We start from the raw sequence: 25,345 nt of genomic DNA on the forward strand, positions 1-25,345 counted from the left end.
AAAGTCATATTCCTATTAACTTCCAGTGTAGTGAGAGCGGCTTTATCTCAGTGCTACATCATACTGAATGCCAATATCTCAGATACACATGAAAACATGAATTGACCCAGGGAATAGATAGAACAACGCTCAGAGATGCACAAAACAATATAACATTCAAAATTGGTGAATCTTTACTTTAAGTAACCTTCTGTCTGATGTAACCATACCAAACATAACATACTGTATCATACTCATTTGAGTTTCCCGGATTTACGTTTACTATGTTACGTCTAGCCTATGAGACCAGGCTAAATCTTCCTCACACTAGAATTATTAGACTACCGAGTGTGAACAAACAGTGATGTTTTTCAAATCCATTGTGCCTGTGCGACGTGCGTACTGTAAACAGGGTTGTGTAGCCTACCTAAACACAATGTTTTGATGTGTTTGACCTTACTATTATGGCGAAGGACTCTTTCTGCCTTACTTTCTACAATGTGCTAGATTCTCAACGTTGCACTTTGAAATATAATGTATTTCACGTAAGATAAACAGTTACATTGTTTCAAGTAATAGATCAATCATGACCTGACTGTTTTCGAACAAAAAAAATCACATCTCTGCAATGTTATGGCAGTGGAACTTCGTTCAGGCGTAATATAAGTTGTTCCCGACCTTCCCTGCCGGAAAGGGCGTGCACGAGGTTATCCCAGTTTGAGAGCTCGCGAACCGAATTAACGGAACACTGTGCTGACGGGGCTTTGCTCGCCGAACAGGTGGAACATTTGGCAAAGATATACGAAATTGAAACCACGTAGCGCCATTCCGAAGATTGGATTTTAAAACACGGAGCAGCGTCGTTAGCCGGTAGATTGAGCCCCCGCACTTTCTTGTAAGTCGCGAAGTTGAGTCGCCTAGACCCAGCCCGTTAGCTAGCAAATTTTGTCAGCCAATGCAAGGCAAGGGGTTTGGTCGCAAAGCAAATAGGTTATTTGCTTATTTAAACTATCTTGGTTGGTTTACACTTTAAATTATATGATGTATGCGTGTCCATTAATCAATGTTTGCTGTCATTTGTTTGAATACAGAAAATGGTGTTAGCTAGCTAATGATATTTAGCTAGGTTAGCGCAAATCCAAGGTAGCTTCGACTATTCCATTTATCTGACTCCATTGCCAATTCATTAACTATTAATTGATATTGTTGAGCTGAGTCTTAAATGCTAATAATAGGTGAATGCCAAATGCATGTCTTCATCATAAAAACAACCGTTATGTTAGCACGCTAAGTTAACGTTTGTCCTCTCTAGTCTTGTTTTTTCTTGCTTGTTTTGCAGCATGTATTGATGCATTTTCTGGATTGTATTTTACAGCTCAAACCCCTCGGGACATACAGTAACCGGAGGATAGCTGTTTATTGAAGATTTGTTGAAGGAGAGAGAATTTTCCTCCCAGCAAGCCATTGTGCAATGATGGAAAATGCCATGTTTTAGGACGAACCCTTATAGCTAGCTGGCTGACCAGGCAGCTAGCAGCACATATCAAGGATTCTGGATGATTATTCCACAAGAGTCCATTGGGCATCATTATTATCATCCGGAGAGCGCCTGTAATTTATCACCGAGACAGACGCACTGTCTGTCCGTCTGACAGTGGACACAATGGGCGACACCAGTCTGAACGACTCGAACGTGAAGGTCGCAGTCCGTGTTCGTCCTATGAACAGGAGAGGTAAGTAACATTAGCTGGGTTATCGCTATATTGACGACACGAAGCTTGACACTCGGCTAAGTTGCTGTGAAAAGGGTCTAATCGATAACCTCTTAGTGAATCAAAGCCCTGACCCTTGCCTGCCATGGGTCACTCCCTGGGGCAGTGTCTGTAGTAAACGCATTATTATCTATGTTTTCATGAACATACAGTACCAAGTTTGGAGACACCTACTCATTCCAGGGGTTTTCTTTGTTTCTTGACTATTTTCTACATTGTAGACATCAGCGCCATGAAATATCACACATGGAATCATGTATTAACCAAAAAAGTGTTAAACAAATCAAAATAGATTTGAGATTCATCAAAGTAGCCACCCTTTGCCTTGATGACAGCTTTGCACACTCTTGGCATTCTCTCAACCAGCTACATGAGGTAGTCACCTGGAATGCTTTTCAATTAACAGGTGTGTCTTGTTAAAAGTTAATTTGTGGAATTTCTTTCCTTAATGCATTTCAGCCAATCAGTTGTGTTGTGACAAGGTAGGGTTGGTATACAGAAGATGGCTCTATTTGGTAAAAGACCAAGTCCATATTATGCAATGAACAGCTCAAATAAGCAAAGAGAAACAACAGTCCATTATTACTTTAAGACATGAAGGTCAGTCAATACGGAAAATGTCAAGAACTTTGAACGTTTCTTCAAGTGCAATCGCAAAAACCATCAAGCGCTATGATGAAACTGGCTCTCATGAGGACCACCAGAGTAAAGGAAGACCCAGAGTTACCTCTGCTGCAGAGGGTAAATTCATTAGAATTCCCAGCCTCAGAAATTGCAGCCCAAATAAATGCTTCACAAAGATCGTTTATTTTATTTATTTTTATTTCACCTTTATTTAACCAGGTAGGCTAGTTGAGAACAAGTTCTCATTTACAACTGTGACCTGGCCAAGATATAGCAAAGCAGTTCGACACACACAACAACAGAGTTACACATGGAATAAACAAACATACAGTAGAAAAAGTCTATATACAGTGTGTGCAAATGAGGTAAGATAAGTGAGGTAAGGAAATAAATAGGCCATGGTGGCGAAGTAATTACAATATAGCAATTAAACACTGGAGTGATAGATGTGCAGAAGATGAATGTGCAAGTAGAGATACTGGGGTGCAAAGGAGCAAGATAAATAAATACAGTATGGGGATGAGGTAGTTGGATGGGCTATTTACAGGTGGGCTATGTACAGGTGCAGGGATCTGTTAGCTGCTCTGACAGCTGGTGCTTATAGCTAGTGAGGGAGATATGAGTCACCAGCTTCATTGATTTTTGCAGTTCGTTCCAGTCATTGGCAGCAGAGAACTGGAAGGAAAGGCGGCCAAAGGAGGAATTGGCTTTGGGGGTGACCAGTGAGATATACCTGCTGGAGCGTGTGCTACTGGTGGGTGCTGCTATGGTGACCAGTGAGCTGAGATAAGGCGGGGCTTTACCTAGCAAAGTAACAGACACATCTAAACATCAACTGTTTAGAGGATGTGTGAATCAGGCCTTCATGGTTGAATTGCTGCACAGAAACCACTACTAAAAGACACCAATAAGAAGACTTGCTTGGGCCAAAAAACACGAGCAATGGGCATTAGACCGGTGGAAATCTGTCCCTTGGTCTGATGAGTCAAATTTGAGATGTTTGGTTCCAACCGCCGTGTCTTTGTGAGACGCAGAGTAGGTGAACGGATGATCTCCGCATGTGTGGTTTCCAGCGTGAAGCATAGAGGTGTGGGTGTGATTTACTGGTGACACTGTCAGTGATTTATTTAGAATTCAAAGCACCCTTAACCAGCATTGCTACCACAGCATTCTGCAGCAATACGCCATCCCATCAGGTTTGGGCTTAGTGGGACTATAATTTGTTTTTCAACAGGACAATGACCCAACACACCTCTAGGCTGAGTGATGGAGTGCTGCATCAGATGATCTGGCCTCCACAATCACCTGACCTCAACCCAATTGAGATGGTTTGGGATGAGTTGGATCGCAGAGTGAAGGAAAAGCAGCCTACAAGTGCTCAGCATGTGTGGGAACTGCTTCAAGACTATAGGAAAAGCATTCCAGGTGAAGCTGGTTGAGAGAATGCCAAGAGTGTGCTAAGCTGTCATCAAGGCAAAGGGTGGCTACTTTGAAGAATCTCAAGTCTAAAATATATTTAGATTTGTTTACACTTTTTTTGGGTTACTACATGATTCCATATGTGTTATTCATAGTTTTGATGTTTTCACTATTATTCTACAATGTAGAATATTGTACAAATAAAGAAAAACCCTTGAATGAGTAGGTGTGTCCAAACTTTTGACTGATACTGTATATTAGAGATGTCTAGATATGACTTTTGCTTGACGATTTCAACAGCCAACAACATCCATTGACATTTTGCTTGATCAGGCCAGACTATTGGGTGGGATAGCATGGATTTGAAAATATTCCAGGCCTATAATACACAAACGAGCTGTCTATTCAAGAAGTTATGGATTTAGTGTTAAACGGTGTGATCGGTCTGAACAAATGTAGTCACCCTTTCATAACAAGCCGCAGTAATGAGTGCAGTGACATGCCTCCCATTAATGAATCTTTGCGCACACTCAAATGATTCATCCAATTATAATGCTGGCTATGAATGCCGCTTGGAGGGAAGAAAGGATATTTTAGCCGTGTGCCCCCAGTCGAATTTAGCCATGGGAGAACATGTCTGGAAGTACGAGAGTCTACTGAGGTGGAAAATACTGAGTCGAGCTACAATGTAGCGGGCCATGTCACGTGTTCCTTCTCACAGAGCGTAGAAATCGGTCACAAGACAGGGAATTTGACCAGCGCTATTTCTCGTGCATCCTCCAATCATGCAATGAAACAACCCCAGGGCAGTATCCATTCGACACTGTTATATCCCGCACTACACCTGTCCTTGTCCATTTTGATAGTAGCCTACTGTCTGCAAATTTAATTGGATTCCCACCAAAACAGACCCTTGTCTGAAGCTTCTCCTTTGAAGATGCACTGTAATACAGTTGTTAGTAACCACAAATCAGAACACAACTTAAATTTCTGCTTCACACTGTTGATATAACTATACATTTGATTTCTAAGTTACTGACATCTCAAATGTATTATGGCAAGGGCTCATATTTATCTTGGGATCTAAATGTATCAGACTTAGTGCCGAGTGATTTAGTGTTTTTTTTTTCTTTAGGCCGTTTTGGTTAGATTTTTACAAAATTATAAATATTTTTCTTTGTTTTCGATAATTTAAAACATATTACATCTATAATGAAATAAAAATAGTGAACATTCAATTGCCAAAACATTGAAAATATTCCATTGATGTCAATAGAAAAATGGAAAATGATTATGAAATAAAATATTTCAGTTGTGTATATTACTTTGTTTTTTTATTTGATTACAGGCAGTAGTAGCCAGACAGCCATAAAATGTTATCTTTGTGCTCCCCATACTGTACTGTTTTTAGTCATCCTATTTAGCTAGGCTAGCCTGCCTAAGTATGCTGCAGAGCTGTGTGACAATCATTTTACTAGTTCTTCAAAGTAGATAAGGCATACTTTCACCAACTGTCTCAATCATTCACTCTTGTTGTGTTGTGTACATTCCTTTCTCATGCGGTCTGTGTGTCTAACGTAGCAGCCGTAAAAGTGTATCCATCTCTATACGAGCCGGAAGAACAGGCTCAATGGATTGTCATTGTAGTCATTTACCACATATCTGCACTGAACTAGGGTCAATATTTGCTTAATGAAAACTACAAACTCCCTTCAGCCCAGCGTCCCACATAGTTCTTGACTTGATTCCTCTCAAGAATTATTTGATTTCCCTCTAGAGAAACGGCACGTTGGGCTCACAAAAAAAAACGACATGGAATTCAAGTAATTGATCCGACGTTGTCAATAATTTTCTTTTTAGGATATAAAACAACTAACATTTCTGTTAATCGCTCAGCACTAGTCAGACTCGGAGCTGTTCTGGCTGTGCTGGACAAAGGCAGGAAGGGAGTCAGTCTGAAAGGACTATTTGCTAGCGTTGCATAACTGACCATGTTCTCATGGCCGTAGAACAGTTATTGGTGGGAGGCCAGGTCTTCGAAGAACGACCCCATCGGCTCCAGCCCAGTCACATCATATACACTGCCTTTCCATTTCCACGTTGATGTCATGCCTATTGTACCACCAACTAAGCCCGGTGCTGTTTCACTTACCGCATGGAAGAAAGCTAATTTGCCAATGGAAAATGAGCTGCTACTGGAAAGAATCTGATGAAAGACGAGAGAATACTAGGATATTACCGTCACTTCTCCGTTGCATTTCACTTAAGATGTATATCTTTTTTCCTCTGTTAATTTCCTTCAAGAAAAAGCAGATCTAATGCTATTACCGAAAGCCACAGAATAGTCAACTGGTCAGAACATTAGCAGGTGTATGACCACACACTGATCTGTACTACCTGTCTGGTATGTGAGGCTGCTGGAGCTTACACACACACACACACACACACACACACACACACACACACACACCACACACACACACACACACACACACACACACAACAGGCGAACTGGTTGATCCATACCAGTGGCAGTGAAACGGTGTGATGGCGCTCAAACCCGTGTGATGATGACACACACACACACAGCGTGCCCAATAAAGACACTCAGTGACTCAGTTCAGGGAAACACGGGGCTGTGACACTGGCAAGGCACTCAAGATCATGTCTTGTAATTTGGGATTGGACTGAAGCTTAAGTCCTTGGATTCCTTCACAGTACCAGCACTGACTCTTAAACCCAATTTGACCCCAACAAGTATACACATTCGTTACCTCTTTGCTTCGGTGGTTACTGGTCACCAGTGCATGAGGGGAAGGATGGATGGATAGAGGGAGGAAGGGACGAGGGAGGAAGCCCGTGCTTCCTCTGAGGGAGAAGGGTTGCAGCCAGCCGGAATTATTCACCCAAAGGTCCCTCCCACCCCCTCTGTGCCCCAGCCTCCATAGGGTATTGCTACCTCTCCATGCAACTCCCCTATGCAAAAAACCTTCTATGCAGTTTGCATTGACATGGCCATGGATCATGTTCAGTAGGAAGCAATGGAAGAAAATGGACAACCTGTGAGGGACTACTATCTGGACGTGTCCAATAGAAACACTCAAGGTTTTAAAACCCTTTTCCGTTGTGTGTCCTAATGAACATAATGCCGGACTAGCCTTTCCTCTGGACACACTTATAGTTTCATGGATGTGTTTGAAATTGAATGTGTGTGGTTGTTTACATACCCAAACAGAACATTCACTACTGTGTGAGTTTGTCTTGTCGGCTGGCCTCTTTGTTTGTGCGCATTCCTGTCAATGCTAAAAATGTGAGATTGTAAATATTGGACCCCAAGGGTCAAGAGCGAACACAGGGTTTTGAAAATAATGAACTGGTTGTTTGGTTAATAATAATAATAATAATAATAATAACGTCTATAAGAATGCAGTCAGTGAGGAATAATTCTCTAGACACAGTACAGTAAGTACAGAGGAAATCTAGGCTAAATCATAATACCGTCATAATATCATAAGTGTGTTTTGTTCCCTAGCACAATTTTGAAAGGAGCAAACTGACAGTGTGGAAAGGGGACGAGCCCACATTTAGGCCAGCAGTACAGATGGAGAGCCCAATAATTAATGCTGCTATTATTAGGCTTCCATATGGCAGCGCTGTGCTGCACTAGCTACAATGTGCTAACTAACAGGGCAGCCAAAAATAATAGCACACCCATTGTGCTCACAGAGCAGTTTTGGAATTCAGCAAATTATATTTAATGGGTTTTCTATGATGGAGGAAAAAAAAGTTCTCACTTTCCAGTTTTCATAAAGTAACATTTACATGGTCATTCATCAGACACGTTTACAGTGAATGTGACTCACAAGTGACTTAATGCAATATAGGCCTGCTACATTATCTGTTAGTAGCCTTTGTGTGACCCTTGCAGGAATTGAACCCACAACCTTGTTTTTTTGCTGTAGTCAGCAGTATGTCCAATCTACTAAGTAGTACTGAGCCATTTGGACCAGCATTGCTTGGCCAGTTCTCTCTTTCTTGTATTGGCCAAACCTGAGTTGTGTGAGTGATAGCTGTTGTCTCCGAGGCCAAGTGTTAAGTTATGGTTTGGAACCAGAGGGTCAGGGTCAAAGTGTGATTGAGTCAGTGTCCCAAGTCACGTGATGAGGGCATTTGTGTGAGGAGGACTAATGGTTTTAGACACTTTGTTCTACAGTTATCAATTGAGTTACAGCTCACCTCCAAGATAAAAGGCAACAAGCCTGGGCCGATGCCTACCCAGTACCCACCAATCACTTAACAAAAGCGTATTTTTCTTGGCAGAACCCTATGTTATACATTGCCTATATGTGCATCTCTCTGTCTTCACACTACTTAAATGCTTTGAAAGTTGACGATGACCCTGTTGATGTAATGTGACTGCATTAAACTCTGTCTTGGCCTGGGGCAAGTAAAACAATGTACAGGTATTCTCCTTTCTAGTCCCATGATTATGTACCTACCCTGCACCTGGAAGTTATTCTGAACCTTTTCTATTTCATCTCTCCCTCTCACAGAAAAGGACCTGAACACAAAATGTATTGTGGATATGGAAGGCAACCAGACCATCCTTCACCCAGGTGGTGGAAACCTGGGCAAGGGAGACTCCAGGTTGGTGTGTGTGTTTCTGTGTGTGCCCATGGCAATCAGTTTCAGCTGTTGAAAGAGTTTAAGAGTCCAGTAAAGGGATTTGGAGAATGTCGCATGTCTGTGTTTGCGTGTCGACCTGCTGAGTGAACAATGATTTGGGGGGGGGGGGGGTTGAACAGTCTGTGTTTGTTTGTGTGGAGAGAGTGTGTCTCTGTGAGTATATGTCAGTAGACAGCCCAGGCAGCCTGCTGCTCCTCTCCTCATCCTTCCGTGTGTTGGAGCATAACTCTCCTCCGGCTGACTTCCTCTCTTTATCTCAACCCTTCCGTTGCCCCGACAATGCAGGGGGAGGTCACGGCGGGGTCAACGCCTTGCGACCATGGAACCCCATTACATTTGGAGAAGCTAGGGAATGAGGAAAAAGAAAAGAAAGAAAAAAAGCATGTTTGCTTTAGCATCTGTTGGCCGTAAAGATCCTCTGCTGACTTTTATGGGGGTAAACAAGGGAAGCGCTATCATTTCTTTCTTTCTCTGCCTCTTTTCTTTATTTCCCTTTATTTTCCTTCGGATGACAATGGTGTGAGCGTTGGTGGGTGGACCAGGTTTTAAACTTGGAGGAGAAAGACTGAGCTGGCTGCTGCCCTCACACTGCAGACACTTTAATGGTGGAGCTGGGTTCGTGTTGTGGGACCTGCTGCTGGGATGAAGAGATGAATGGAGTAGAGGCCCTCCTTGCTCACTCCCATAGAGCCTCTACAGACTCCCAGGGCCCCAGATGCCTCCAATGGCACGAGTTCACATGACTGCCCAGTGTTTTACCTAGTTTATCTTTGGTGGAGTGGGTGGGTGGGGGGCTTGGGAATCCAGATAACAACATATTTATTTTTGTATACCTTTTTTTTTTTTTTTACCCCTTTTTCTCCCCAATTTCGTGGTTTCCAATTGTCTCATCACCTCAACTCCCGTACGGACTCGGGAGAGGCGAAGGTCGAGAGCCGCGCGTCCTCCGAAATACAACCCAACCAAGCCGCACTGCTTCTTGACACAATGTCCACTTAACTCAGCCGCACCAATATGTCGGAGGAAACACCGTACACCTGGCGACCATGTCAGCGTGCACTTCGCCTGGCCTTCCACAGGAGTCGCTGGTGCGCGATGGGACAAGGATATCCCTGCCGGCCAAACCCTCCTCTAACCCGGATGACGCTGGGCCAATTGTGCGCCGCCCCATGGGTCTCTCGGTCGCGGCTGGCTGCGACAGAGCTTGAACCCAGAATCTCTAGTGGCACAGCTAGTACTGCAGAGCCTTAGACCACTGCGCCACTCAGGCGGCCCAACGGAATTCAACAATATTCAAAAATGTATTGAATTAAGTAGGAAATCAACTAAATGTATTATTTTGTCCAAGATTATCAAAAGACATGAACAAAGTGTGTCATTGATTTGTATTTCCCTTTCTGAACTTTCAACTCTCTGAAGCAAAGGCACGGTAATTACCAGCGTTGGTCTACCAATTTGTGTAACCGTTAGCAATGATGGTAATGACAACCGTCTTCTGGTAGATGGAAAGGCTTTCTCCAAAATCTTCTCAATTAAATGTTAACTACAAAATAGCCTATGCCTACCTGGCAGAATATCATTGTGATAATTTGCATCAATCCAGTGGCAATTGTTTAGCAAACCCTGCAATCATATACGTGCTACAGAAACGCTGCTAACCAAACAAGTTGCTGGTGCCACTTGAATTAAAGCGTATCTACACCCCAAAATGAAAACTTCTTAGATTTTTCCCAGACCTCAAAAGTGGCCTCCTGATGTGGTTTAAGCATTGTTGCGTACTTAGAACATCAAATGTCATTGTTTTTCTGTTAAAGCCGATTATGGTGACTTGTTGTGTATATGCAAGCAGCCTCTTCTGTTTTACAGAGACTGGACTCTGTTTATCATGCATGCTTGTGCTGGATTACAAATGCCAAGTCACTCACCCACCATTGCACCTTGTACCAAATGGTGGTTTGGACCTCACTTTATATGCGCAGAAAGCTACATTTGTATGTGTTCATCTACAAAGCCCTTTTGGGTAAACTCCCTCTTTACATCTGTATTCTAGTCTCCTTCACCATCAGCAGTTACCATATTCGGTCTGCTAGGTGGTTGCTACTTAAAGTCCCCAGGACATTTACAGTGTATTCAGATCCCTTGACTTTTTACATATTTTGTTAAGTTACAGCCTGATTTTTAAAATGGATTATTGTTTTTTTCCCTCATCAATCTACACACAATACCCCATAATGACAAAGTAAAAGCAGGTTTAGAAATGTTTGCAATTCCACCTTTCCCAGATCTGTGCTTCGACACAACCCTGTCTCGGAGCTCTACGGACAATTCCTTCGACCTCATGGCTTGGTTTTTGCTCTGACATGCACTTTCAGCTGTAGGACCTTTATATAAACAGGTGTGTGCCTTTTCCAAATCATTTCCAATCAATTTAATTTACCACAGGTGGACTCCAACCAAGTTGTAGAAACATCTCAAGGATGATCAATGGAAACAGGATGCACCTGAGCTCAATTTCGAGTCTCAGCAAAGGGTCTGAATACTTATGTAAATAAGGTATTTCTTTTTTTTCTTCTTAAAACCTGTTTGCTTTATCATGATGGGGAATTGTCTATATATATATATATATATATATATATATATATATATATATATATATATATATGAGGAAGAAAAGTATTGAATCAATTTTAGAATAAGGCTGTGGAAAAAGTCATGCGGTCTGAATACTTTCCGAATGCAATGTACAGTATTAGGCAAGACTGTTTTCTCGTCTTGTGCACCAGAGGCATGGAATAGTCTACATTCCATGCTTTATCTACATATGTTAGTGCCACTGAATGAATTAAAAATGTTGATTGGAGACTGTAACAGAGGAGTGTAAATGTTTTTTTTGAAATGCTGGATCATGTTGTTAAATTGTATTGTATATTTTTTTTATTCTGTAATGTATTGATTGTTTCTGCTGCCTTGGCCAGGTCTCCCTTAAAATAGAGGCTCTGGTTCTCAATGGGCTTTTCCTGGTTAAATAAAATTAAACGTTTTGGGCGTCTTGACCAAATTCACATAGAAATGTGAGTGATAGATCTGTTAGTCTAATTGAAAGGAAGTCTAAGAAGCGGTAGATCTATTCTATGTGCGGTGTTTCTATGCTTCCCATTCTTAAGTTTTGTTTTTGTGTCTTTTACTTTCAATTTTGTACACCAGCTTCAAACAGCAGAAAATACATTTGACAGCGGTTTAGATGGTGCGATGATTATTTACACTATTACTTGTTTTGTCAAACTTAAATTAGGCAAACTTTTTGAGTTTTAGCAACCAGGAAATGGCAGAGCGATTTCTGCATATTGCAACTTCAAAATGTGTGATCTTAACCCTTGAAAAACAATTGAACGGAATTTGGGGGAAAACAAAACAGATATTTTATAGGGCCTATAATATCCATCCACTCCCCTGTCTTTTTCCTGCGTGCCAGCATGTGGAGGGTGGGACTGTGTTGCCTGTCTGACAGATAGGGAGAGAGCAAGATCAAGATCAATCTATTGAATGTGTGTATATATATGTGACTAGTGGGACGTTTAACTGCTAATGTTTTGTCTCTGCTCCCGTGTCTTGTTAAAGTTTAATGGCCGATTTCGGTTTGTTCTCCCTATGTGTTCTTTCCTCTAGCGATAGTTAGAATCAGGGATAGCCCTCTGTCGTGTCGATGCATGTTGGACCTTCTGTGTTGGCTGATCTGCTGTATCATGATTCATGAGTGGAAAATGATAATGTCAGATAGGGCCTGTCTAATGAATGTTCAATAGGCCTACAGTACATTGACACTCCCTGAATGTCCCTGGCTGGAACTGACTGTGCTCCACCTCCATTGAGACAAACTGGCCACGCTCAGACCGTACAAGGACTGCCTATCTAGCACTACCTTCAACAACCTTCAATAGATGAAGACCACCATACATGCACACTGGCCAGACACACACACACACACACTAGGGCTGTGGCGGTCATGGAATTTTGGATGACTGTAATTGGCCAGCCAAATGACTGAGGTCTCTGTAATAACCATTTTGAATAGCCCCCCCAAAATGATTCAAATATATACAGTGCATTCGGAAATTAGTCAGACCCCTTTTTCCACATTTGTTGTTACATTACAGCTTTATTCTAAAATGTGTTAATTTAGTTTTTTTCCTCATCAATCTTAACACAATTCCCCATAACCTGACAGAGCTTGGGAGAACCTTCCCAAAGGACAACCATCTCTGCAGCACTCCACCAATCAGGGCTTTATGATAGTGGCCAGAAGGAAGCCATTCCTCAGTAAAAAACACATGACAGCCCGCTTCATCTGCTTGCTAAAAGGGACCTAAAGACTCTTAGACCATGAGAAACAAGATTCTCTGGTCTGATGAAACCAAGATTGAACTCTTTGGCCTGAATGCCAAGTGTCACGTCTGGAGGAAACCTGGCACCATCCCTACGGTGAAGCATGGTGGTGGTGGCAGCATCATGCTGTGGGGACGTTTTTCAGCGGCAGGGACTGGGAGACTAGTCAGGATTCAGGGAAAGATGAACGGAGCAAAGTACAGAGAGATCATTGGTAAAAACCTACTCCAGAGCGCTCAGGACCTCTGACTGGGGCGAAGGTTCACCTTCCAGAAGGACAATGACCCTAAGCACACAGCCAAGACAACGCAGGAGTGGCTTTGGGACAAGTCTCTGAATGTCCTTGAGTGGCCCAGCCAGACCCTGGACTTGAACCCGATCGTACATGTCTGGAGAGACCTGAAAATATCTGTGCAGCGACGCTCCCCATCCAACCTGACAGCGCTTGAGAGGATCTGCAGAGAGGAATGGGAGAAACTCACCAAATAAAGGTGTGCCAAGCTTGTAGCGTCATACTCAAGGCTGTAATTGCTGCCAAAGGTGCTTCACAAAGTACTGAGTAAAGGGTTTAAGTACTTAGGTGAATGTAATTTCTGTGTTTTTTTTCTTCTTCAAATTTGCAAAAATGTATAAAAATCTGTTTTTGCTTTGTCATTATGGGGTGTTGCGTGTAGATTTGGGGGGGGGGGGGGGGCAATTTAATCCATTTTAGAATAAGGCTGTAAAGTAACAATGTGGAAAAAGTCAAGGGGTCTGAATACTTTCTGAATGCACTGTGTGTGTGTATGTGTATATACACTACTGTTCAAAAGTTTGGGGTCACTTAGAAATGTCCTTGTTTTTTAAAGAAAAGCAACAGTTTTTCGACATTAAAGTAACATCAAATTGATCAGAAATACAGTGTAGACATTTAATCTTTTACTTGACTATTGTAGCTGGAAACGGCTGATTTGAAATGTTTTTATTTTTTTGAATGGAATATCTACTAATCCTAATATCATCAGTTCTCCCAAATGGCCTTCTACGAGATCTTCAGTTTTTTGGCAATTTCTCACATGGAATAGCTTTCATTTCTCAGAACAAGAATAGACTGATGAGTTTCAGAAGAAAGTTCTTTATTTCTAGCTATTTTGAGCCTGTAATCCAACCCACAAATGCTGATGCTCCAGATACTCAACTAGTTTAAAGAACCTGTTTTTTTTTATTTCTTCTTTAATTAGCACAACAGTTTTCAGCTGTGCTAACATAATTGCAAAAGGGTTTTCTAATGATCAATTAGCCTTTTTTAAATTCTAAACTTGTATTAGCTAACACAACGTGCCAATGGAACACAGGAGTGATTGTTGCTGATAATGGGCCTCTGTACGCCTATGTAGATATTCCATAAAAAATCAGCCGTTTCCAGCTACAATAGTCATTTACAACATTAACAATGTCTACACTGTATTTCTGATCAATTTGATGTTATTTTAATGGACAAAGAATTTTCTTTTCTTTCAAAAACAAGGACATTTCTATGTGACCCCAAACGTGTGTGTTTGTTTTCTATGCATATTTTATATTTTCCTCCACTCCTGGCTGTATGTACTGCCATAGAAATAGAATGAATAGAACGTCAATGATTGCATAATGGTGTGCATAGTGTACCTATAGGGGCAAAGCAGGAAGTAAAACCACAATGTGTATCCATCAATATGTGCTGTGATTAGTTGATTCAACTCAACAGATTTTTTTTATATATATTTTTGTTTTGTTTGCACCTTGTCTGAGAAAAGCGCTCTACAAATTAAATGAGTTATTACAAAAATTACATTCCAATGCATCAGTCACATCAGTTAACTAATTTGAATGAACATTCTACATTACCATGGAAATTATTGCATCACAATACCAGGGCGCCATTGTGAGTGTACCCATGAGTTTACAACTCAAATTGCCACGGTTAGAGGTTCCAAGCCCATTCTATTCATTGTTTGCTATGACACCTTGTTTGTTTCAGCAAAGGGCAACAAAGTTTCATGACGTTGTTAGCCCTTTGATGCATACAAGGACACATTTGTGATCATTGTTGGGTGGTCCCTGCAGCGTATGATCACAAATGTGATTGGCACAGTAGCAACAGAACATATGATGCAACAAACGCATCTAAACATCATTGTTGTCTGAACTTTATTCCTCAATTTCACCTTTTATTGTAAAAGATAAATGCGATCATCATCCAAACAACACGGAACACATCCACAGCTAAACTCAATCCATAAACCAGTCTAAATAACAGGTTGCGCTGACAAATACTGAACATAAGTTAGCAACTTAGATTTGTTTACAATGTACCACATCTCTGGTGAGAAATCAAATCAAAATGAAATTTTATTGGCCACATACACGTGTTTAGCAGATGTTATTGCGGGTGTAGCGAAATGCTTGTGCTTCTAGTTCTGACAATGCAGCAATATCTAATTAGTAATATCTAACAATTTCACAACATATACCCAATACACACATCTAAGTGAGGAATGGAATTAAGAATATATAAATATATGGATGAGCAATGACAGAGCGGCGTAGACTAAGATACAGTGGAATAGTATAGAATACAGTATATACATATGAGATGAGCAATGCCAGATATGTCAACATTACATTTACATTATCAAAGTGACCAATGATTTCAAGTCTGTGCATATAGGCAGCAGCCTCTGTGATAGCGATGGCTATTTAACAGTCTGATGCCTTGAGATAGAAGCTGTTTTTCAGAGTCTCTCAGTCCCAGCTTTGATGCACCTGTACTGACCTCACCTTCTGGATCATAGCGGGGTGAACAGGCAGTGGCTCCGGTGGTTGTTGTCCTTGATGATCTTTTTGGCCTTCCTGTGACATCTGGTGCTGTAGGTCAAATCAAATAAATCAAACTTTATTTGTCACATGTGCCGAATACAACAAGTGTAGACTTTACTGTGAAATGTTTACTTACAAGCCCTTAACCAACAGTGCAGTTCAAGAAGAAGAAAATATTTACCAAGTAGACTAAAATAAAAAGTAACACAATAAGAATAACAATAACGAGGCTATATACAGGGGACACCGGTACTGAGTCAGTGTGCAGGGGTACAGGCTAGTTGAGGTAATCTGTACATGTAGGTGGGGGCGAAGTGACTATGAATAGATAACAAACAAACAGCGAGTAGCAGCAGTTTACAAAAGGGGGGTGTCAGTGTAAATTGTCCTGTGGCGCTTTTATGAATTGCTGAACAGTCTTACGGCTTGGGGTTAGAAGCTGTTGAGGAGCTTTTGGTCCTAGACTTGGCGCTCCGGTAACGCTTGAAAACAGTCTATAACTTGGGTGACTGGAGTCTCTGACAATTTTATGGGCTTTCCTCTGACACCACCTATTATATAGGTCCTGGATGTAGTGGGCCGTTTGCACTACCCTCTGTAGCGCCCTGCGGTTGCGAGCGGTGCAGTTGCCGTACCAGGCGGTGATATAGCCTGACGGGATGTTCTCAATTGTGCATCTGTAAAAGTTTGAGGGTTTTCAGTGACAAGCCAAATTTCTTTAGCCTCCTGAGTTTGAAGAGGCGCTGTTGCACCACACTCACAGAGCCCTCACCACCTCCCTGTCGGCTGTCTCGTCGTTGTTGGTAATCAAGCCTACTACTGTTGTGTTGTCTGCAAACTTGATGATTGAGTTGGAGGCGTGCTTGGCCACGCAGTCATGGGTGAACAGGGAGTACAGGATGGGGCTGAGTATGCACCCTTGTGGGGCCCCAGTGTTGAGGATCAGCGAAGTGGAGGTGTTTCCTATCTTCACCACCTGGGGGCAGTCCGTCAGGAAGGCCAGTAATCAATTGCACAGGGCGGGGTTCAGACCCAGGGAAATTATGAGCTTGGAGGGTATTATGGTGTTGAAGGCTGAGCTGTAGTCAATGAACAGCATTCTTACACAGGTATTCCTTTTGTCCAGATGGGATAGGGCAGTGTGATGGTGATTGCATCATCTGTGGACCTATTGGGTCGGTATGCAAATTGAAGTGGGTCTAGGGTGGCAGGTAAGGTAGAGGTCATAGGATGCTTAACTAGTCTCTCAAAGCACTTCATGATGACAGAGGTGAGTGCTACAGGGCGATAGTCATTTAGTTCAGTTACCTTTGCATTCTTGGGTACAGGAACAATGGTGGCCATCTTGAAGCATGTGGGGACAGCAGACTGGGATAGGGAGAGATGGAATATGTCCGTAAACACACCAGCCAGCTGGTCTGCGCATGCTCTGAGGACGCGGCTAGGGATGCCGTCTGGGCCGGCAGCCTTGTGAGGGTTAACACGTTTAAATGTCTTACTCATCTCTGCCACGGAGAAGGAGAGCCCACAGTCCTTGGTAGCGGGCAGCGTCGTTGGCACTGTGTTATCCTCAAAGAGGGCAAAGAAGGTGTTTAGCTTGTCCGGAAGCAAGATGTCAGTGTCCACGACCTGGCTAGTTTTCCTTTTGTAGTCCGTAGTTGTCTGTAGACCCTGCCACATAAGTCTCGTGTCTGAGCCGTTGAATTGCGACTCAACTTTGTCTTTATACTGACGTTTTGCTTGTTTGATTGCCTTGCGGAGGGAATGACTACTCTGTTTGTATTCTGCCATATTCCCAGTCACCTTGCCATGTTTAAATGTGGTGGTTAGCGCTTTCAGTTTTGCGTGAATGCGGCCATCAATCCACGGTTTCTGGTTAGGTTTTAATAGTCACAGTGGGTACAACATCTCCTATACACTTCCTGATATAGGCAGTTACCGTTTCAGTATATTCGTCAATATTATTCCTGGAAGCTACCTGGAACATATCCCAATCCGCGTGATCAAAACAATCTTGTGTAGATTCCGATTGGTCAGACCAGTGTTAAATAGTCCTGTATGAGTTTCTGCCTATAGGAAGTGAGGAGCAAAATGGAGTCATGGTCAGATTTGCTGAAAGGAGGGCAGGGGAGGGCCTTGTATGCATCCTGGAAGTTGTAGTAACAGTGGTCTAGTGTTTTACAGCGCAAGTACTACAGTCGATATGCTGATAAGCAAATTTTAAGAAAATGATGCCTAAATTCTAACTTCTCAGGGCTACGTGGGACCTGCGGGACACACTATTCAACAGCCAGTGAAATAGCATGGCGCGAAATACAAAACAGCAAAAATCTCATAATTTCTTTTTCTCAAACAATCAACTATTTTACACCATTGTAAAGATAAGACTCTCGTTAATCTAACCACATTGTCCGATTTCAAAAAGGCTTTACGGCGAAAGCATAAAATTAGATTATGTTAGGACATAAACTTCACAAGAAAAACCACACAGCCATTTTCCAAGCAAGGACATGCATCACAAAAACCAAAAGTACAGCTAAAATATTCACAAACCTTTGATCTTCATCAGATGGCACTCATAGGGACTTCATGTTATACAATACATGTATGTTTTGCTCGATAAAGTTCATATTTATATCCAAAAACAGCATTTTACATTGGCGCGTGATGTTCAGAAATGTTTTGCCTCCCAAAACTTCCGGTGAATGAGCACATCAATTTACAAAACTACTCATCATAAACGTTGATAAAATTTACAACAGTTATTGAAAGAATTATAGATACACTACTCCTTGACGCAACCGCTTTGTCAGATTTCAAAATAACTTTATGGAGAAAGCACATTGTTCAATATTCTGAGTACATAGCTCAGCCATCGAAGCAAGCCATACAGCTACCCGCCAAGTTCTGGCATCAACAAAACTCTGAATTAGTATTATAAATATTCTCTTACCTTTGCTGATCTTCGTCAGAATGCACTCCGAGGACTCCTACTTCCACAAGAAATGTTAGTTTTGTTCAAAATACTTCATATTTATGTCCAAATACCTCTGTTTTGTTCGTGCGTTCAGATCACTATCCAAAGGCATAACGCGCGAGCGCAGTACCAGAGACGAAAAGTAAAATAGTTCCATTACCGTTCGTAGAAACATGTCAAACGTTGTTTACAATCAATCCTTAGGGTATTTTTAACATAAAACGTCGATAATATTCCAACCGGACAATAGCGTATTCATTCAAGAAGAAAAAGGAGGGGCGTGCTGGCGGGCTCGCGCATCACTAAGTCCTTTGTCCATAGGCAGTCCACTCATTGACTGAGCTCCTATTTTCTGCCCAGTAACAGGAGAAGGATGAAAAAACTTTCTAAAGGCTGTTGACAGCCAATGGAAGCCTTAGGAAGTGCAACGTGACCCCACAGACACTGTAGTTTCGATAGGGATTCAAAAGAAGAACTACAATTCTCAGATTTCCCACTTCCTGGTTGGATTTTTCTCAGGTTTTTGCCTGCCATATGAGTTCTGTTATACTCACAGACATCATTCAAACAGTTTTAGAAACTTTAGAGTGTTTTCTATCCAAATCTACTAATAATATGCACATATTTGACTCTAGGCCCGATTATTAGGCAGTTTAGTCTGGGCACGCTTTTCATCCGAAAATGAAAACACTGCCCCCTATACCTTAAAAGGTTAAAATCTCCAGCTACAATAAATGCAACCTCCAGGATATATGGTTTCCAGTTTGCATAAAGTCCAGTGAAGTTCCTTGAGGGCCGTCGTGGTATCGGCTTAAGGGGGGATATACACGGCTGTGACTATAATCAAGAGAATGCTCTTGGGAGATTATACGGTCGGCATTTGATTTGAGGTATTCTAGGTCGAGTGAAAAAAAAGGACTTGAGTTCCTGTATGTTATCACAATTACACCATGAGTCGTAAATTATGAAACACACACCCTCGCCCTTCTTCCCGGAGAGATGTTTATTCCTGTCAGCGCGATGAACTGAGAATCCAGATGGCTGGACTGACTCCGACAGTATATCCCGAGAGAGCCATGTTTCCATGAAAGAGAGTATGTTACAATCCCTGATGTCTCTCTGGAAAGAAACCTTTGCCCTGATCTCGTTAACTTTGTTATCCAGGGACTGAACATTATCGAGTAATATACTCGGAAGCGGTGGGTGGTGTGTGCGCCTCGGACTAGAAGACCGTTCTGATTCCCTCTTTTCCGCCGGCGTTGTTTTGGGTTGGCCTCTGGAATCAGTTCAATTGCCCTGGGTGGTGCGAACAAAGGATCCGCTTCGGGAAAGTCTTATTCCTGGTCGTAGTGCTAGTGAGTTACCGCCGCTCTGATATCCAATAGTTCTTCCCGGCTGTATGCAATAACACAATGTTCTGGGCTAATAATGTAAGAAATAAAAAAACAGAATACTGCAAAGTTTCCTAAGAACTAGAAGCGAGGCAGCCGTCTCTGTCGGCGCCATCTTAAATGTAATATAGTTTAGAAAAGAGATGCGTGTCAGCTAAGCTAACAACAGCTGAATTCTTTATGATGGCAGCCATGTTTGTTTGTTTGACTTGGCGAAAACTCCCTAATCCCAGAATGCCATTCACTATAAGACGCAAATAATCAAAGTCAAAGATGGCTGCGCCAATATGAACTTAGCCACTTTTCAGCATATTACAAATCTTCAACGTACTTGTTAGTATATACAAGAACAGGAGCACATGACTTGACAAGTCATTTACTGTTTTTGACAAATCAAAAACAAATAAAATTATCACCTTACAGATCATCACACTAAATACAAGCCTACTGCCTAGCCTAACCTTAGTGCGAAAGCTAAACATGGATGAAACCGTTTGTGGTGGGGTTCATTTCATTTGTGGGAGGTTTTCAAGTCCATGGGGGGTGGAAATGGGGGAAGGTATCGTGAGGGGATATGATATAGGAGATATTACTATGATGGGGGATTTATCAAAAAATGGGGGGCAAAAACGAGCTTCAACTGGGAAAAGTAATTTTGAACGGTCATCCAACTTGGAATTCCAACTCGGGAACTCGGGCCTCTTTCTAGAGCGCCGACTTTCCAACCTGAAGATCACTGATGTCATGATTTGACCTAGTATTTTTCAGAGTTCACAGTTGTCTTGAAAGCACCATAAGTCAGTCGAGTGAACTATACCTTGTTACAACATCTTTTGTCTGACGTGACAACCAAAAAGCATTGTAGGACATCAACAAACATGGCGCTACACATAGTCGGCAAATAGCTTTGCATTAGCTCATCATAATCAGTACAACCTTCAAAAAGTATTTTACACAGGTGTCTATTACAATCTATGCAAGAATCGGAATGCATTATGTCACCAGTACTTGAATATGTGAATAAAACAGTAAATACATTATGGTCCGGGCCTCCCGAATGGCGCTGCGGTCTAAGGCACTGCATTGCAGTGCTTGTGGTGTCACTACAGATCCGGGTTCGATCCCAGGCTGTGTCGCAGCAGGCTGCGACCGGGAGACCCATGAGGCGGTGCACAATTGGCCCAGCGTCGTCCAGGTTAGGGGAGGGTTTAGCAAGCTGGGATGACCTTGTCCCATCGCCCTCTAGCGACTACTTGTGGCGGGCCGAGTGCTTGCACGCTGACTTCAGTCAGCAGTTGTATGGGGTTACCGCCGACACATTGGTGCGGCTGGCTTCTGGATTAAGTGAGCAATGTGTCAAGAAGCAGTGAGGCTTGGCAGGGTCGTGTTTCGGAGGACGCATTGCTCTTGACCTTCACCTCTCCCGAGTCCATACGGGAGTTGAAGCGATCAGACAAGACTGTAACTACCACTTGGATATCACGAAATTTGGCAGAAAAAGGGGTAAAAAGTACAAACATAAATTGTCTGCAACAGTGAAATGGGCTACTTATGTGAAACAGCCTATAGATAATTAGCAGGCAGCTTGCCTTGGTTTGAAGGCGGCGTGGGTTAACTGTCCTGTTGTGTAACAATCACATTTTGGAACAGTGAGTGCATTCTGACATCACGTGCATAAAAAAAACTCACGCTGGGGCAACTGTTAGATATATTTGGAACTCACACGTGAAAATGGTTAAGAGTCCATATTATCGCATAAACAGTTTATGACGATTATTTTATTTCCATGATGGTCTTCATCCATAGCCGTCGGTTATACGATAATTGTGTCAGCCCTAACACATAGCAGCGAGGCCAGAGGACCACTGATGGGAGGGTGACTGTTGATCCAATATGGCCGACCAGCTGCACACCGTGTCATAAATGACTCCGAGACAATCAGGCTGCTGACGACGTGCTGGCACCACTGCTCTAGACTCATCTCTCTCTTTCTGTTCTGATAACAAGATTGGCTGACTGTCTATTGTTGAACACCTGTCTAGGTGGATGGCTGGCTGGCTCACTCATATCCTGCCGGCGTTGGAGTTTGCATTGTGTGTGTGTAGTTTGCATAGTGACGTAAGGTTTTATTTGTGTAAGTGTCAGAGTTCAATGTTTACTCGTTCAATCAGACCTTGGCTCAAATTCTTAAGATGTCATTCTTATTATTATATTGACAAGTTGTTTATTGCACATGGGACAAACGTAGCTCTGTATGGAACAATATCCAGAAGTAATTTTGGTATTTTATTAGGATCCCTATTAGCTGTTGCGAAAGTAGCAGCTACTCTTCCTGGGGTCCAAACAAAACATGAAACATGACATAATACTGAACATTCCAAATCAAAGTTTATTTGTCACGTGCGCCGAATATAACAGGTGTACAGTGAAATGTTCACCTTACAGTGAAATGCTTACTTACAGGCTCTAACCAATAGTGCAAAAAAGGTATTAGGTGAACAATAGGTAAGTAAAGAAATAAAACAACAGTAAAAAGACAGACTATATACAGTAGCGAGGCTATGAAAGCAGCGAGGCTACATACAGACACCGGTTTGTCAGGCTGATTGAGGTAGTATGTACATGTAGATATGGTTAAATTGACTATGCATATATGATGAACAGAGAGTAGCAGTAGCATAAAAGAGGGGTTGGCGGGTGGTGGTTGGCGGGACACAATGCAGATAGCCCAGTTAGCCAATGTGCGGGAGCACTGGTTGGTCGGCCCAATTGAGGTAGTATGCACATGAATGTATAGTTAAAGTGACTATGCATATATGATGAACAGAGAGTAGCAGCAGCGTAAAAAGAGGGGTTGGGGGGGCACACAATGCAGCCATTTGATTACCTGTTCAGGAGTCTGATGGCTTGGGGGTAAAAACTGTTGAGAAGCCTTTTTGTCATAGACTTGGCACTCCGTACCGCTTGCCATGCGGTAGTAGAGAGAACAGTCTATGACTGGGGTGGCTGGGGTCTTTGACAATTTTTAGGGCCTCCTGGATGGCAGGCAGCATAGCCCCAGTGATGTACTGGGCCGTACGCACTACCCTCTGTAGTGCCTTGCGGTCAGAGGCCGAGCAATTGCCGTACCAGGCAGTGATGCAACCGGTCAGGATGCTCTCGATGTTGCAGCTGTAGAACCTTTTGAGGATCTGAGGACCCATGCCAAATCTTTTTAGTTTCCTGAGGGGGAATAGGCTTTGTCGTGCCCTCTTCACGACTGTCTTGGTGTGTTTGGACCATTCTAGTTTGTTGTTGATGTGGACACCAAGGAACTTGAAGCTCTCAACCTGCTCCACTACAGCCCCGTCGATGAGAGTGGGGGCGTGCTCGGTCCTCCTTTTCCTGTAGTCCACAATCATCTCCTTAGTCTTGGTTACGTTGAGGGATAGGCTGTTATTCTGGCACCACCCGGCCAGGTCTCTGACCTCCTCCCTATAGGCTGTCTCGTCGTTGTCGGTGATCAGCCCTACCACTGTTGGGTCGTCTGCAAACTTAATGATGGTGTTGGAGTCGTGCCTGGCCATACAGTCATGGGTGAACAGGGAATACAGGAGGGGACTGAGCACCCACCCCTGGGGGGCTCCAGTGTTGAGGATCAGCGTGGCAGATGTGTTGCTAAGTCCAGGATCCAGTTGCAGAGGGAGGTGTTTAGTCCCAGGATCCTCAGCTTAGTGATGAGCTTTGAGGGTACTATGGTGTTGAACGCTGAGCTGTAGTCAATGAATAGCATTCTCCCATAGGTGTTCCTTTTGTCCAGGTGGAAAATGGCAGTGTGGAGTGCAATAGAGATTGCATCATCTGTGGATCTGTTTGGACAGTATGCAAATTTATATACAAGGACAGAACTAATCAAATTTAAAAAAGGCTTACATATCAATACACACAAACAGTCAAGGTCAAATAGGGGAGAGGCGTTGTGCCGTGAGGTGTTGAGGGCCTCATTGTGTTAGCCAACACAATGATGTCCCCATATTGAAGCGTTGTTCACATAAGTCCTCTTTTTAATTGTATGTAGTAGGATTCATCTAAAAGCACAGTTTAGGCACAATTTTTGGAAACTATTGTAAACATTAACTCGCTTGGCCTCTCCTGAGTGGGTGAGATTTAAAGTTAATGATCTCCTCAAAGGCCTAGTCCATTGACCCCTGACCGCTGCTTGTTATTTACAGTAGTATTATGATCAGCCACCCAAGACAGGCGGGCCCCACTCTGTTGTTTGTCACGCACATTCATTCATTTAGAATGTGTCTGCTCTGCTGTAGCTGTGGGATTACTATTTAGGTCAATAGTACAGTACAGTCCCCTCAGCCCCCTTCCTGACTTCAGTCCCCATATAGCCCTCCTTAACCCTTCTCCCCGGTCCTCATCCCTATCTGATGCTTCCTCAAACTGCCCTATCCTTTCTTTACCCCTCCCCAGTTAGACCGCTGCGCCACTCGGGAGCCTAAGGCACTGCATCTCAGTGCTAGAGGCGTCACTACAGACCCTGGTTCGATTCCAGGCTGCATCACAACCGGCCGTGATTGGGAGTCCCGTAGGGCGGCGCACAATTGGCCCAGCGTCGTTAGGGTTTGGCTGGGGTAGGCAGTCATTGTAAATAAGAATTTGTTCTTAACTGACTTGCCTAGTTAAATAAAGGAGAATGAAAAAATACCCAATCCTCCTTCCCACTCCCTAGTGCTCCTCGCCCTCCCCAGCCTTGTCCCCCCTAACCCTTACCTCCAGTAGGCTGTAGCACAGGCTAAACCTCATCCCTCTCCATACTCACAGCACAGAAGGGGAGCGAGCGGCCAGCGATGCGCATCCACGCGTAAACTAATTTTTTAAATGACGCTGATCGCAACAGAGAGAACCAGAGAACGAAAGAGAGGAGAGAGCAGGCGTGCGCAGGGTCTCCTGACTACCTCGCATTCTCCTCTCATTGGCCGGCATGCTGCGTCACGTGACACGATGTGTGACAGGGACACTCGCAGTCCTCTGGGGTCTAAACAACCCCCCTTCCCCCCAAACTTAGCGCTGGTTCCCAGCCCCTGACTTGCTGTGACGTGTGTCAGTGTGCCGGATGTCAACTTGTCAGCGAGCTGGTTATGGCTGTGGGGAGGGAGGGTTCTATTCTCTGGCCTGTACCATGCAGAGTGGTTCAACACTCGTTGAGCTCTTGGAAGAAATTGGGCAAGAAAGACTCAGTAGCAATGCATTGGGGAGGGTTGGTTAGATCGAGCTGTGCTGTGGTT

General features: G+C 43.1%; 1 protein-coding gene across 4 annotated transcripts in view; it reads left to right on the forward strand.

Annotated features, from left to right (window-relative positions):
* The first annotated feature begins 637 nt into the window (after window positions 1–637).
* The window catches only part of LOC106610714 (kinesin-like protein KIF13B), an 85,017-nt gene continuing 60,309 nt past the window's right edge, over window positions 638–25,345 (forward strand). For all 4 annotated transcript variants that reach the window (XM_014210215.3, XM_014210217.3, XM_014210218.3 and 1 more), the window contains exons 1-3: window positions 638–874; window positions 1,355–1,712; window positions 8,348–8,441. In XM_014210215.3, coding sequence (XP_014065690.2) covers window positions 1,643–1,712; window positions 8,348–8,441 — 164 coding nt within the window. In that variant the 5' untranslated portion in view covers window positions 638–874; window positions 1,355–1,642. The remainder of the gene's footprint in view (window positions 875–1,354; window positions 1,713–8,347; window positions 8,442–25,345) is intronic.

Source organism: Salmo salar, chromosome 09 (assembly GCF_965601325.2).
Source record: "Salmo salar chromosome 09, fSalSal1, whole genome shotgun sequence".
Classification (NCBI taxonomy): domain Eukaryota; kingdom Metazoa; phylum Chordata; class Actinopteri; order Salmoniformes; family Salmonidae; genus Salmo; species Salmo salar.